Raw genomic sequence first — 16,895 nt, forward strand, 5'->3', positions numbered from 1 at the left:
ATAAATAGGCTCGAAATATAGGCACGAAAAGAGTAAGCTCGAAAATAATAAGTGTTAGCAGTATACTTGTATAATTTGACACACGATTCCATATCTGTTACTAGCGCTCGAGCAAAAGTCGCAACGTACGAGCCTGAGCTACAGGCTCGAAGACACCAACCTTCTCTGAGGAACGTATTCGGCTAAATTACTAGATGAGGAGGAGGCTACAAATGGAACGATGAGCTCGAAGCTTGACTAGTCTCGAAAGCGCGTCAGCACAATGATCGAGCTCAATGACGCATTTGTCACGTGGAAATGCTGTTAGAAAATCCCTATTTCGTAGGGATTCGTTATTACTGTATATTAAATCCCTATTAGTATGTGATATTATGTAATTAATGCATTTAATGTATTTATTTTAAATTTGAATGCTTGATTGTAAATTCTCTGAATTAGGGAAAAATATTCCTACAACCAAGTCTATAAATAATCTGTTATGATCTACAACCAAGTCTATAAATAGTCTATTCTGATTCATTTGCACACAAATTGTACTGGAAAAACTTTACTAAATTATTTTCATCTAAAACTTTGAGAAAGTATTAATAATTATAGCGACTGATGGACTAACAAATTTTAGCTGCTACACCCCATAAAAAAAATATGAATTATTTTATTTTTTTATATTCATGCTCTTCCGAATTAAATTAAATTGATGTAAAAACGAACGCCTCTTAATACTCATTTTTGTGTAGATACGGAGAAAATGTTTTGGTCAACGAAGGCGTGCCCAACTATGACGACAGAAAGCAATCTTAATTCTGTTCCTTGCCAGTTCAATTTACAAACACTATTCAATTCAATAAAATAATGAATTAATTTCTAAATATTATGATTTTTTTAATTAATTACAAAATTAGTACACTTCCAATCCAAACAACACGCCGGCGTGTTTCTCGGCAGCTCCATCTGTGACAAAATACACGTCTCTCATTTTTTGGAAAGCGTGCCACGTCAGCAGACTATCTGAACCGGCCTGATGGCATTTCCCGACCGCCCGGTTCACCTCAAGCGTCTTGGCAACCCGGTCTAACCCACCGTACAAACTATTGCAGAATCGTATCATGTGTTTAACGTCGTAAACTCTGCTCCCAAAAAATACCCTCACCACCCTAAGGAACTCATCCAACGGTCCTGGTAGGCTCTGATTAGTCAAAATCTTTATAAGATAGCCAAAATCATAAGCGCTGTGAAAAGTGACCCAGCTGACGGCGTCGTTGCAGACCAAACCAGAAGACATCATAAGCTCAGCGAACCGGGCCGATTCGATCCCATCCGATCTGTTCCGGTCGAAGTCAATCCCCTGCCGCCGCAACAGCTCGATCGAATCCGGAGCGTATTTATCACGCGCCAAATCGAAGTCGCTAAAATTAAACTCCCAGATGACGCGGCTGTCTCCGCCGAGATCCGGAAGGTTACCATGAGCATCAGTGAGAGTGAGTCCGACTTGGATGAGATTAAGCTCATCCACGTTAGATTTCAGTAGTCGGTAGTGATCGGACGGTCGAGCTTTACTGGCCTGGTAAGGTCGATAAGAATCGACCGCCGGCCTAAAAACTACGCCGGGAAACTCCGTATCCATTGAGATGTATGGATATTGATCAATGAGTTCTCCGATCAACTCGAATTCAGATTCCAAATTTTCCGCCCAAACTTCCCGAATCACAATCGGTTTGGGATTAGGGCTTAAATCTTCCTTAAACATCTTCGAAAATCCACTTGTAGAAGAAAACTAAAAAGAATTATTAAGATCTACAGGAGGCGAGGAGTGAAGAGGGAGATTGATTTTTCTCTTCTCTTTGGAAATATGTGTTGTAGTGTTCTGTATCTAATTGGGTGAAGAGAGAGTATACATATATACGAAGAGGTAAGTAAGGTGGAGGAGGATGTTGCTTGGAAGAGAGAGGGTTCAATGTAAGTGGAGACTGAGGTGAACGCGTATACTTTTGACTAAAACAAGTAACGGATCAGACTCGGTCCGTCTTTGGCTCCTATCTTAATTATATTTATTTTTTATTAAAAAATATATAATATAAGTAGGGAATCACGACTATTCTTCTTTTTGGATATTAGTGCTGTAATGGTTTTCTTTTTAAGCATTTTTTTCACGTTTCCGGCTCAACTTGATTTAGAGGCAATTATTTATTTTATTTGGACATCCCAATGAAATGTATTGGAAAGTTAAACACGTATATCACCCGACTTATAACAATATTTTTTCTCCTTTATATATTAGAGCACTTTCAACATATACACTGCTCTATTTATTAAATTTCATCCCCAAACTATTTTTTTTTTTTTTCTATTTTCTATTTTACCTTTAACCTTTACGTTATACTAGACATTAATTTTTCTATATATTTTTCTACATCATTTAAATATTATATTTTTAAACATATTTTATTAATTAAAAGAAAATAAAATAATTAAAAAAAAGAAATAATAAATGTATACTAAATAGGAGAGGGAAAACTTATAAAGAAAAATAATAATATTAAAATATTATATAAATGATATGTAAATATTATGTAAATATAGATATGAATTAATTAAAATTTGTACATAATTATTATAAATATATATATAAAGAAGCTCATAGAATATGTTTTTGTGAATTTTAGCTAAATATTATAGAGAAAGTGTATTATAAAATACATCACCAAAATATATTTTTTTATAATTTATCTCAAACTTTTACATTATACTATACACCAGCTTCTCTATTTTTTTTTTTACATAATTTAAATATTATATTTTAAAAAATATATATTTTATTCATTTTAAGAAATAAAATAATTAAATATAATAGTATCACACTCATATATATATATATATATATAAAAATTTATAAAAAAAATAAAAAAAATATTTATAGTTTAATAAATAGTGTTTTACTATATATAAAAAAATACTATTTATTTAGTTGAAAAAAATATAAGTTTACATCATCTATTACAAACTATTTAATTATTTTTTCTCAATTAGATATTTTAGCTCATTTAAGAGTGTTCTTAGTATTTCTTATTTTCTAATTTATTTTAATACTTGCCTGTTTATTTTTCTTCTTATGATTGGCAAAGAATAAAAGATGACTAAAGAAATTGATGATAAGTATCATAATATTACGTGCGTGATATATTTTATCTCTTTCTATTGGGTTAATTTATCTAATTCTTAGAAAATTAAGTTAAATTGTACAGCGGTATGTCGCTATTTACATGTATGTACCTCATTAACCTTTAACTCAATAATCAATAATTCAGAAACTATTTAGAAAAATAGTATACACTAATAGTAAAAATTATACAATTATCCTATCAATATATAATAAAAATGCAAGGAAAAAAAAAGGTGTGCTTGTATATTATTACTAGGCAATATAACCGCATAATTAGTATTATAATTATTTTTTGGAAAATAAGATTTTGGTTTTTTTTTTTTTGTAAAAATTTTAAGTTTTATATATATATATATTTAGAATTTATAACTTAAGGAGTTGTTAACATTTTCACTAAATGAGTAACATAGTATGAATCATAACTTTTTTATGTTTGAGAATCATTTATATATTTATATATATATATTTGTTGATTTATTTTAGACTAACAATGAATATTTTATTTAGTAAATAAATAAAAGAGTTAATGTAATTCACGATTTGGGGAAAAAAATCATATGTAGTATTCTTTTGATTAGATGAGTTGTGAAACAAATAAGGTAAGGAATAATATTGAAATTAGTCAATACTCATATTTTTTTTACTATTATGTTTGTGTAATGAAGTTGATATTGTAATTTACAATAATATAAACACATGTAGCTTCAAAATATATATATTGCTAAAGATGGAATTGAACTATGTACAATAGCAAGAATGGAGAATTTATTTTATTAAAACCAGTAAAATTTATACCTTATAAGGTAAGAATTTGAAGGACATGAATAAGGAGACTATATCATTTTCTAGAATAAATAGATTTTTTATGAGTGGGTATTTTGAAATACTTCTTTGTAAACAATATTTTTTATTAAGGTTGGGTCTCCCACCTCATCATCAGCATTTAGTATGATCAATCCTTCTCTGGTGGTAACTCGGGACACAGCAACATATAATTGACCATGGGTGAATACTTGCTTAGGGAGGTACAAGCCAACATGTTTAAGAGATTGTCCTTGGCTTTTGTTGATTGTCATGGCAAAACATGGTGCCAAGGGAAGTTGTCGTCTGTTAAGCTTGAATGGCCATCTTGATTCATTGGGAGACATGATAATTCTTGGAATTGTGACATTTTCACCAATATTTGTTCCAGAAATGATGTCGCCTCTAATGGACCATTTACCAAGATGCCTGATAATCAATCTTGTGCCATTACATAGGCCTTCTGTTTGATTTAGATTTCTAAGGAGCATTACAGGAGCACCTTCCTTAAGTCGCATCTCATGATTAGGGATGTCATTAAATTTCAAACCATGCAAAAATTCAGCTGGATACAAAAGATCTTCATCATTTGTCTTTACACTTGCTTTGCATATACTGTCTGAGCTAAAATATGTTCTCCCTTCACCTGGTATAATATTCATAATCATCTCATTTAGTTCATAGACCATTTCATTTTTTGGTGTTAATATTGCTCTTTCTGTCAAATATGTAGGATCGTTGTACTTTTGTAAAAGTGATGGGTAGATAACTTTAATTATGGATTTCATTGGATCTTGAGATGGATTTATGGCGATATCAGAAGGAAGCTTAATTAATTGTCTATCAATGTCATCATATAATGAACCATCTCCAATCTGCAACATCCATTTGTCAAAAGAAGCTATTTTAGCAGCCTCAAAACCAGTCAAGTTTCCATTATATAGCCTCATATTTTGGTTGAGTTCATATATTTTGAAAAATGGCCACAAATATGACGAGTTAAGAGAAGCATCAACAATATCAGCTCTTGTACCTTTTGGGACAACTGGTAATATTTGTCGGAAATCACCACCACACACTATTGTAAGTCCTCCAAAAGGTTTGTTAGAGCTATTTTCAAACCTTGTTCTTAGAATATCTCTTAAGGTCTTATCCAAAGCTTCAAAGCAGAACTTATTTGCCATAGGTGCTTCATCCCAAATGATCAAAGAAGTTTTCATAAGAAGTCCAGCTAGCAGGGTGCCTTGTCGAATTTCACAAGTCGACTCTGCTGTAACATTCAAGGGAATATGAAATCGTGAATGAGCTGTCCTACCATTAGGCAATAACAAAGCAGCTATGCCTGAAGTTGCTACAGGCAAGACTATTTTTTATTGTGATCTGAGCTTTGCAGTTATTGTATTCCATAAAAATGTTTTACCAGTACCACCATGTCCATTGATAAAAAATAAATTGCCTTGTTCATTCTCTACTGAATGTACTATTGCTTTATAAGCTGATTTTTGGCAAGGATTTAGAGCAGCAAATGATTTCTCATGCAATATCTTTAATTGATTTCGGTTATAATCAAGCTCTTCATTAACCAATCTATTACCCGAGTCTCTTATCAAAGATGGATTAGGCAGGGGCATTCCATCTATATCTTTCAAACTTTTTCCCATCTTCAGCATGATACTTTCAATCTCGAACAATGTGTATGCTTCAACTTGTTGTTCAGTTAACTTAAGATCATTCATTCTAAATCTCTTCCTTTGCAATGAAGTTATGTCTTCTGACAATGCAATATAATTAGATTTCCAAAGTTGTGATGCATTAGAAACCTGACAGTGAATGAGTATCATGACGAAAAGATGTCTTAATTCTTTTCCAGTTGCCCATATTGCAGCTTCAGTCAAGCAATCTATCCACTATTTATCATCGTCTAACAATCCCAAAGCATAGCATGCGCCTTTAAAATTAGGATATGTCACCCCATTTATTGTTCTAATACTTTCATAAGAAGTGCTCCCTTTGACAAAATTTAACAACATTCTCAAATAGAAGCGTTCTCCAGTCGAAGGATGCGCGAAGTAAATTCTTCCAATTTCCAATCCATTTTTTCTCCTAGTCCATGTGTTTCTCCTTTGAATTCCAAACCCAACTTATAGGGAAATCCGAATAAGTTAGCTCCCGTGCATCATCATAATTCTTGTTTGCCTCCAACCATTGAGTGAACTTTGTTTTTTCTATTCCAGGCATGCAAACAACATTTTCAACACATTTGTTTTCTTCGAATATTACTGTGTGCTCTCCAGGTAAATGGAATGGTAATCTTTCAACTGCTGGCTGTCTGTAATGTATGTCAAATTGGAATATTCTCCAGCAAGCTTTAGTTGCCGAGATATATCTGCAATCCAAATATGTTTTTATCTCATCTATTTCTTTGGCGGTGTCAATAAATTCCATTGTTGCAGTAGTTCTGTCAGACCCTTTATGAACATATTTGAAAAGGTATTTGACTGATCTAGAGTAATTGCAAACCTCGACATTAATATGTGCATCAAATTTGACAACCAAATTCCTGTGATAAGGGACTACATATCGATTATCTAAAAGGACACCTTTCTTTTCGACATGAATACCTGTATTTTTCCTTTTGTAGACTGGAAAGCCATCTGTGTCGATGGTGGTTTGATCATTGAATTTTTTTGGAAAATGTTTTGTGCACCTATCTTGCATCATACATGGAGAGTTTGAATTAAGTTTTCCACAAGGTCCATGAATCATAAATTTATTGACGGCATTATAACCATCAAGATCAACATTTAAGTTCGGGATTTCCGCGCTTATTATATTATCAATATGGTCTGCTGAAGGATTTTTCAATGTCGAATGCAAGAAAAGTAGTATGTGTGCATGAGGCAGTCCTCTTTTTTGGAACTCAATTGTGTATATACCTGCGACAACATAGATAAAAACTTAAAATTTAGAAATTTTGGTGGGACTTGTGAAATTATTGTTGGTAAAAACATTTTTTATAAACAATTGAGTTGAGTTCGTTGTGGATACAAATGTGAAATAAACTTACATGCAATTATCTTTCCAAACGGTTGTTCTTTTTTCAGATCGTGCATTAGTTGGAATAGCTTTATCTCAAATACTCTGCATATGATATCGACCCTATTGTTATCATCTTTTTGGCCTATTAAATGGATCATATCATTTATTTCTGGCCACTTTGGGTTGCAAATGAAAGTAAGAAATAAATCAGGATATCCTGCCCATTTTCAAATTGCCATAGCATCTTGATAATTTTGTACTCTATATCGTGGTCCCCCAATGTGTGACGAAGGAAAAATAATTGATTTCCCCATTTTTGAGCAATCTGAATCACCACGATGAATAGCGTCCATTAAACTAGAAAAAAGGTTTGATCTGAGTTTTTTTTTTTTTTGTTATTTCATATCCAACGAAATCTTTCTTCTTCAATTGCCATGTAAGAATCAACTATATATTGTTGCAGTAGTCTACCAGATCGAAGAAGATTATGACCCTCATTTAATCTTTGCTGCAACCTAAAGCAATAATGTTGCCTCATTGTCAACTTTTGCCTTTTAAAAGAGCTTTCAGTTACGTCTCTCAAAGGTATGCCAAGTCTATATCCATCTTCACCATAAGGGTGTATTAATGGGTACGTCATAAACATGAAACTTGGATGCAGATCTGTGATTCTCTGAATTCCTTTAGTTCGGTGCTCCACAATAACGTCACGTTCGAAGTTCGCTTCACTAAAATCACCAACTATTAAGCCTGCTACTTCAGATGATGTTGGCATATTGTATTGATGACCATCTGTTGTCCTGCTACTTAGGAGGCGTAAACGAAACGTAGATTCTGGTTGTGCTTTGAATCTATCCCTTGCCATTCTAAAGGATTTGACCAAATTATTATGCTGATCCAACATTTGAGATAATTCATGAACGATTTCGTGTTCAATCTCTGTCTTCCTCCCATGTCTTAGTAGTGTATCCATTCGGTTTCCTATCTCATTTTCAGTATCATATATATATATATAGTTGAGCAAACTGTGGTTTTTTCCCAACTTCTGGCAACAAAGAACCAATATGATGATAATTTTGACCACTCATCCGAAAAATATAAGGACCTGCTAATTGATTGATAGACGTATCAACTCGGTCACCCATTGATGTGAATGCAAACATGGAGTTATAAGCTCTTATATTTTTTTCAAAATTTAAACCCTTTTTGTCCAGATTCTGGTCCTAAGAGAAATTTAAGTAAAGGGGGTGCTTCTTTCAATAATGGTATCTGCACACGTCCTTCCATACAACAAAATGTGAATTTGGGATGTGAGACCTTTTGTGTTTTCTTTGTCCGTTCCTCATACCATAAAATGGCACCACAATATTGACATGTGTATGAAGGGATTCCAAAATTCCAAGGTGTTGTATAATGAGATGTCAATTGAACAAATAATAATATATTAACAAATAAATGATGTAATTTCATCCAAGTGAATATGGTAAGAAAAGTATTATAATACATATTTTATCCTCGAACTGGACAAGATTAAGTCCATGAACGGTAACTTGTTGTTTGAGCTTTTGAATTTCTTCGTTTGGGTCCTCATCATTGGACCGAATTATAACTATATTACCAATAAAACATATGTTACATAAATATAATAATATTATCATTAATTCTACATGTAGTTTTATGTAAAGAGGTACCATTATTTGAGCTTGCACCATCTAGTGAGAAGTATGTGGACTCATGTATGTTTTCATTGAAAGAGAAGCACACTCTTTTTACTGGTCCATGTTGAACTGCATAATTTTATAATTCCAAAAACAAAGAATAGTTTAATAATTTCTAATCTTAGAAGCATTAACAATAATTAACAAAACTCAACAAAAGTAAATATTAATGTACCTGTATGAAGTATGTGTTTTCCTTTATTTTTTTTTATTGTTTTGATCATTATGTAACGATTTATTATTTTCATTTGTAGTTGTACCATGTGATTGGAGGAGATTTCCACCTGAAACATATTACAAACGTGTATTAATATATACAGTTAAAATTTGTTTATATTTATAATAAAGATAATATTTTGTTTTAATTGTAAGTAGGAATAAAAAAATTATTATGGAGAATAACTTACAGTTTGATTGAAGCAATCCAGTGTCACTTCTAATGTTGTCCAATTTCATAAATTTTATGAAAAATTTGACAATTTGAAGGGTCAAGATGATTCTCTTATTTAAATCATGTTTGTATTTATCTTGGATAATTTGAATTTTTCGCTTCAACCTTGCGTGTTTGCATATAGTTTTTTGAATGATAGGTAAGTCATCATCTATTGTATGATAGTGGACATTTAAGGCATATCTCTTGAGTTTTAATTTTTGAATCCTTTCGTGTCGAGCTAAAGATGAAAGTTGAGATTGCAATAAAGAAATTTGTTGTAGAACATTGCTTAAGTGACCACAATCTTTTATAATGGCATAAATCAATTCCATGTACCCTGTTCCCTCACCAAAAAAAAAAAAAAATAGAAAATTGGTGAAAAATGAAAAAAAAAATTAAAATATAGTGTCATTAAGCATAGAAACTATACAAGTGAGAATTAATAAATGGTACACATTTTTTTAATGCATATTACGAAATTTGATGAAATATTTTCTCAATTTAGCTAATTATAAAGATTATATTTAAGCAGACAATAATAGTAATTTGTACAATATCTTATTAGTACCTGAAGAATGCAAACTTTGTTGTTTTCTCTTCATACTACCGTGTTGATTGCTAAAATTGGAACTATTCTAAGTAGATTGTATTATAATTAAATAACAGGAAAATAGTTCATTATGATAACTGGTTACGCAAATTAAAAGTGGCAATATGTAAAAGCAATAGTAGTAATAATAATTGAAAAAAAATTATTATAATTTTGCAAAACTAAAAAGAAGAGAAGGAGTGAAGAAGAGAGTGTTTGAAGTAATAAGAATGAAAGAGACTTTGAGATTTGAGGCTTGTTGCTTTGCTATAATATATGTAAACTCTAGTAAATAATGTATAAAAAGAACTTGGGCATTATGTTTAAAATAAATTAGAGTAGATGAAAATATGACAGATATAAAGAAAGTTTAGAATATATATATATATAAAATCATGAAGAGATATTTGTAACCACGTTATTTATTTTTTAACATACATCTAGCTAAGCAGAAAACTAAAGTAAAAATCAATTATTTAAAATAATAATGTAAAAATCAATTATTTAAACTAATGGAAAAATCTTAGCTAACTACGTTATATAATAATAACCAATATATATTATATTTAAAAACAATATAATTATTTACGATATAACAACATTATATAATTATTATATAATAATAACTACTTTATATAATTAGTTATATTATAGCTAGTTTTTCCCACTATCGACTCAATCCAGAAATAACCTACTAAATTCAATCAGGCTCTATGAATATTCTATACCACAGTCAATCATGGTCCAATTAATTTACTAATAACATAATAAACTCCAAGCTCCAAACTAATCATAATCTAAGCAAACAAAAAGAGAAATCTATCTATATTTTGTATATTACATATAAATAAATCTTTTTTCTCACTAGTACCTCTCTACTATTCACCAACTTTTTAGTCAGCTGCTTGGAAACTGAGAAAATAAACACAAATGATTAAAGTGAGAGAAAAAATTTCTAACAGCGGCACCAAGTAACCAATCAAATATAATCATCCATAGATTCTTGCATACATAAAGCCAAACAAAATCAATATTCACCATTTTTCTTCTGCTACTACTTTTTATTCATTTACCTACATAAAGCCAAACAAAATCAATATTAAGTTACGAATCGTAACATCAAAACCCTAGCTTCAACGAAAATGATCGAATTTGGGGGAAAGATAATTACCTCTGATCAAAAGAAGCTGGAGAGAGACCAAAATGCTCAAAAAGTAAAAACAACTTTTATTATTTCGTTTGTAGAGAGAGAAAGTCTGGAAAAGTCGTTAGGCCTGGAGAGAGATTCATTCTTAAAGAGCAGCAAGGGTTTGCTGCGGTAGTTCGTTCAATTACTTGGGTATGTCAACGAATGGTTTCTTGCCACGTCATAAAAAGTTGCTAATCGGCGTGGATTGGGCCGTTATCAGTGATTATTTGATTTGTTGAAATTAAAAATATATGTTATTATTATATATTTATGAAAAATATATGTACTAAAGCTATATATTTTAATTGTCACCAAAACTATATTTAAAATCATATTTATATTTTTTGGATTAATTTAATAGAAAAATTGAAAGTTAGTTTGACATTAATTGTAATGCAGTTGAAAAAATATCTTATTTAAATATATTAATAAAAAAATATTAATTAAACTTAAAGATGTTGAAGTGACATCTTAACATATATTAATAAAAAAATTAATGTGTAACCGTGTAACCTCTTTTTACTAATTAAGATGAAAACAAAATATCTATTTTTTCGCACAAGAATAAGAGTGTGGTCTATTTTCTTATTAAATAATAAAAATATCTTTTGAATTCCATAGTTGAATAATAAAAAAAAAATAGAAATAACACTAAAAACTAAAAAATGTATCTAAAAGAATAATATATTTTTTTCTTTATTGATTATTTTCATCATCACTAACTTCATCATGACCATCAACCATTTGGTTTCTTCTCTTTTTTTTCTTGTGATAATCTCCATCAGAATCTTCTAAATCATTGGCATTATGAGGATCCTATATAAAATTATTAAACAAATAATTAATTTATTTCCATTACATATTTTGCTTACAAAATTTAACTTAGCATAAGTAACATTACCTTATTTTTTCCTTTCTTCAATTGATGTTGTTGTTCCAATTTCTCATCTGGCATGAAAACCTTTGATACAGTAAAATTCTCAAGTCCCTCTTTTAAATTATAGTCATTCAACCTCAACTTGTAAACAAAATCTTTCCCACAAAGGCTTTGAATCTCTGCAGGAACATCATTATTATTTGAAGACAATTCGTTAAACAATTTGTGCGTTGATGTATCTAGTAACTTTTCAGCCACAACATTAAATAAAACCAAAGTAGTGTTTGCAGTCTTGTCCATGACTTTTATATGTATTTTGTACCTACATTAGAAAAATAAATTAGAAAAAAAAACAAATAATATAGTGATCTTTTTTATTGGAAGAAAATCTAATATAATTTTCTTACATCACAAGAGGGTAATCACATTCTTTTTTGCAAGTGTGACACATATAAGCACCATTTGTAGATTTAACCTTTTTTAAGCAAATTTTGCATGAGACATAGTACCATCCAAATGAGTTGTCTATTTCTATAATTTTGCCTCTCAGAGTAATAATATATTCCTACAATGAAACAATTAGTATTTATTAAAATTATAGGACATAATGAATGAAGAATACAAGAAAAAGGCAAGGGGCTAATAAAAAACCTTCAATTCACCACTCCAATCAGCTTGTAATAGTTCTTCAATGGTCATCATGTTCACGAACATATCTTCCTCAAGAGTAGTCTTATTCATATTAGAACTTGCAATAGTTTTCACACCATTAGAGATGGTGGAAAATCTTTTGATTAATGATGTTACATAATCTATTTGAAGATTTATGTAAATTTTACTTGCACTTGTGGTAGAGAAGCTAACTTCACCTATTTATGATAAATGTAAATTAACATATATATATAATTTTTAAATATTAAACATTGGGATCTAAATAAATAATTACTTCGAAATTTTTTAATGGTTGTAGAAGTTACTATCACAATAAATGGACCATCATCTTTATTGTACAAATCTGGATTGAACGTCTCCCCCAAGTTTCCCCACAAAGTAATCTTTGATGTGACCGAACTATACATAAAATTTTACAAAAGTTAATAATGCAATAAATAGAAAAAAAACTACAATAACAAACATATATATTTGTAATATTACTTTTATGCATTAACTTATACTTACTAATTTGTTGAAACTCTAATATTTCTTTTTTTCCAACCATCTCCAACAATCTCAACATCACCCACAGCACATAAACATCCGACAACATCTAAACACATGATAGATAAATAAGTTTAAAATGTTAGAATATAAATATCAATAATTTAAAATTAAAACTTAAAAAAATAACAAACATTAATAATTAAAGAACCTGAGAGGATTGTGTTATCATTAACACGCAAATCAATCAAATTTGGAGATATGAATTGGAATTCATTGATTGGAATGTTCATCATTCCTTCTTCTAGCCTCTTAAGCTTAGTTGAAACCAAAAAAATAATTTTATGGTCATTTGAAAGTGGTCTATACTGCCCCGTGCTTGCAACAATTTTGAAATTATTTACACTATATAAAGAACCCTCACTCAATAGGTGCGTGAACTTAGACACTAAAATTTTCCTAATTGTTGCATACATTAGATTAGCCTGTGACAAAAACACACAATATATTAATTAAATATAAAATAATTGATAATATAAAGAAAACTGAGAAAAGAAATTTTGATTCAACCTTCTCATCTATAAAAATCATATCCATACTAATTAATTCTCCATTCTTCTTAGTATTGACAGACTCCCATACTCTACAAACTCTGATCCTTACCATCCAATCATCTCTATCATTGTTTAAGTCGGAAAGAAAAGAATACTTCATTATGAAAATTATTGAATGAGTTTAGAGAGAAGAAGAGAAAAAAAAAATAGAGTAGAAGAAAATATGAGTTATAGAGAAGGTGTAGAATATATATATATATATATATATCATGAAGAGATATTTATATATAATATTATTAATTTATATTATAATTAAATGGTATAAAAATCAACATATGGTTACAGCATAATAATATCATGTACTTCATATTTTTATATAATAATATATAGAGGGGGTCTACGTTAATTGCCTGCTATAAGCTTATGCTATGTAAGTTAAAGTAATTTATTATTTATTTAGTCTAAAATATATATTACAAATTAAAAAAAATCAATGTAATGCACCCAAAAAAATAAAAATCTAAACCAAATAAATAAAGCATCTGTATGGCTTACTTAATAATGATATTATACTAAAAAATCTAAACGTGGCTTAACGTATGGAACAACTGATATTATACTAAAAAATATATATTAGGCATTTTTAATTAATAATATTACAAATTAGTAACAAATTACCCATTCAAGGCACTATTTCTATTCTTTGTTAATAATAATAACTCAAAAATTATCTTATATAAATATCTTATTTAAAAATTTGTAAGTTTATTATCTTATTTAAATTTTTGTAAGTTTATTAGATTAATGGAGAAAAGAATTAGTGCTTTGAAGATATTGTAGAGAGATAATGTATATGAATTTAAAAATAAAAAAAAAATAATGGATTTTGTAAATGAATTAAAAAATTAGATTAATGGAGAAAATAAAATTATTGTTTTAAAGAGATTGTAGAATGCCACATAATCTTTGTAAATGAATTGAAAAAATAGATTAATGGAGAAAATGAATTAGTGCTTTGAAGATTGTTGACTGTCTTTTTAGCCAACGACGTGAGGACGTCAAATACGACAAACCTTCAAGAGAATGTAAACGACAACAGACGGTATAAACAAGAAAAGTAAATAACACAGGAGATTTTTATAGTGGTTCAGCCCCAATCGTCGGTAATAGCCTAATCCACTTAGAGTTGTGATTTATAGATCCGTACTCAAGATCAGATGGACTGAGCCAACTGAGTTTCTTCAGTACAGATTGTGAAAATACAAGAATTCTCTCTTATTTCAGCACTTTCTCTCTCTAGAATAGACAGTCCCAATTTTCTCTCTCTAGAAAGAAGAAGCAGAAGAAGAAGCCCTCTCTCATCCCATAAGCTCTCTAATTATAGGCCTGGGATCCTCAACTGATATCCCCTTATGATAGGGATATTTTATTATATTTATTACATTTAAACATTCAAAATTCGAAATATAACAAACCCCCCATTTGTGGGAAGAATGAGAGATTCTCGTGTATGTTGTTGGAGTTGTGTCTGACTTAGTCTCCTCTAGCTAGTTGGTCCACCTCCTACTCACTACCCATGCAAGTGCTGGTTGAACATGCATGGTGGTAGGATATGCATGGTGGTAGGACATGTTTTTGTGGGTTGAACGTGCATGGTGGTAGGACATGCACTTCTCTCCTCTAACATGACACTCTCCTCTAGCATGCCATGTTCCTCCTTGAACCAATCTCCTTGGCTTCTCCTCGGACCTAGGTGGTCCGAGGCAACCTCCTTGGCACCTCACCTTGGACAACATTGGGGCAACCTCCTTGGCACCTCACCTTGGACAACATTGGGGCAACCTCCTTGGCACCTCACCTTGGACAACATTGAGGCAACCTCCTTGGTGCCTCACCTTAGACAACATTGAGGCAACCTCCTCCATAACATCTCACCTTGGACAAGGTCAAGGCATTCTCCTTTAGCATCTCCCAAACATATCCGATCGAACATTGTATAAGCTCTCCTTATCAAAATCTAAGTCTCCTTCTTCTTGCATGAGACTCTTCCTCCTTAGCTACTTACCTTGGACACGTTCGAGCCAACACTTAGGAAACCTTGGGAGGCTTGCCTCCTACACATCCTTGGGGTCTCTTAGGACCACATCCTTCTTGGGGTCTCCTAAGACCACTTTCTCCTTGGGGTCTCCTAAGACCACTCCCTTGGGGTCTCCTAGGACCACATCCTCCTTGGGGTCTCCTAGGACCACTCCCCTTAGCTCTCCTAGAATGCATTCTCCTTAGCCTCCTAGGATGCATTATCCAATTTTTGGGTATAACAAAGATATTGTAGAGAGATAATGTATATGAATTTAAAAATTAAAAAAAAAAATAATGGATTTTGTAAATGAATTAAAAAATTAGATTAATGAAGAAAATAGAATTAGTGCTTTGAAGAGATTATAGAATGCCACATAATCTCCTTGAAGCTTATTATTTATTTAGTCTAAAATATATATTACAAATTAAAAAAAAAAATCAATGTAATGCACCCAAAAAAATAAAAATCTAAACCAAATAAATAAAGCATCTGTATGGCTTACTTAATAATGATATTATACTAAAAAAATCTAAACGTGGCTTAACGTATGGAACAACTGATATTATACTAAAAAATATATATTAGGCATTTTTAATTAATAATATTACAAATTAGTAACAAATTACCCATTCAAGGCACTATTTCTATTCTTTGTTAATAATAATAACTCAAAAATTATCTTATATAAATATCTTATTTAAAAATTTGTAAGTTTATTATCTTATTTAAATTTTTGTAAGTTTATTAGATTAATGGAGAAAAGAATTAGTGCTTTGAAGATATTGTAGAGAGATAATGTATATGAATTTAAAAATAAAAAAAAAATAATGGATTTTGTAAATGAATTAAAAAATTAGATTAATGGAGAAAATAAAATTATTTTTTTGAAGAGATTGTAGAATGCCACATAATCTTTGTAAATGAATTGAAAAAATAGATTAATGGAGAAAAAAAATTAGTGCTTTGAAGATATTGTAGAGAGATAATGTATATGAATTTAAAAATTAAAAAAAAATAATGGATTTTGTAAATGAATTAAAAAATTAGATTAATGAAGAAAATAGAATTAGTACTTTGAAGAGATTATAGAATGCCACATAATCTCCTTGAAGCTTATTATTTATTTAGTCTAAAATATATATTACAAATTAAAAAAAAATCAATGTAATGCACCCAAAAAAATAAAAATCTAAACCAAATAAATAAAGCATCTTACTTAATAATGATATTATACTAAAAAATCTAAACGTGGCTTAACGTATGGAACAACTGATATTATACTAAAAATATATATATT

The 16,895-nt window shown here is 30.3% G+C and overlaps 3 protein-coding genes across 3 annotated transcripts; all 3 read right to left on the minus strand.

Annotated features, from left to right (window-relative positions):
- Nucleotides 1–700: 700 nt before the first annotated feature.
- LOC133788933 (probable CCR4-associated factor 1 homolog 9) lies at nt 701–2,005 on the minus strand. Its single transcript, XM_062226603.1, has one exon. The coding sequence runs from the start codon at nt 1,745–1,747 to the stop codon at nt 899–901; it is 849 nt and encodes a 282-aa protein (XP_062082587.1). The 5' UTR covers nt 1,748–2,005; the 3' UTR covers nt 701–898.
- Nucleotides 2,006–4,023: 2,018 nt separating this feature from the next.
- On the minus strand, nt 4,024–7,973 carry LOC133792450 (uncharacterized). Its single transcript, XM_062230358.1, has 5 exons — nt 7,412–7,973; nt 7,029–7,217; nt 6,098–6,897; nt 5,418–5,781; nt 4,024–5,324 (listed from the first exon to the last, which is right to left on the minus strand). Exons 1-5 carry the CDS (start codon nt 7,971–7,973, stop codon nt 4,024–4,026), a joined length of 3,216 nt encoding a protein of 1,071 aa, XP_062086342.1.
- A 3,652-nt stretch (nt 7,974–11,625) lies between these two features.
- Nucleotides 11,626–13,083, minus strand: LOC133792451 (uncharacterized). The gene is made up of 6 exons (XM_062230359.1): nt 12,986–13,083; nt 12,753–12,877; nt 12,458–12,675; nt 12,316–12,371; nt 11,831–12,128; nt 11,626–11,745 (listed from the first exon to the last, which is right to left on the minus strand). Exons 1-6 carry the CDS (start codon nt 13,081–13,083, stop codon nt 11,626–11,628), a joined length of 915 nt encoding a protein of 304 aa, XP_062086343.1.
- Nucleotides 13,084–16,895: the final 3,812 nt, after the last annotated feature.

The sequence above is a fragment of the Humulus lupulus genome, chromosome 7, assembly GCF_963169125.1.
Source record: "Humulus lupulus chromosome 7, drHumLupu1.1, whole genome shotgun sequence".
NCBI classification, from domain to species: domain Eukaryota; kingdom Viridiplantae; phylum Streptophyta; class Magnoliopsida; order Rosales; family Cannabaceae; genus Humulus; species Humulus lupulus.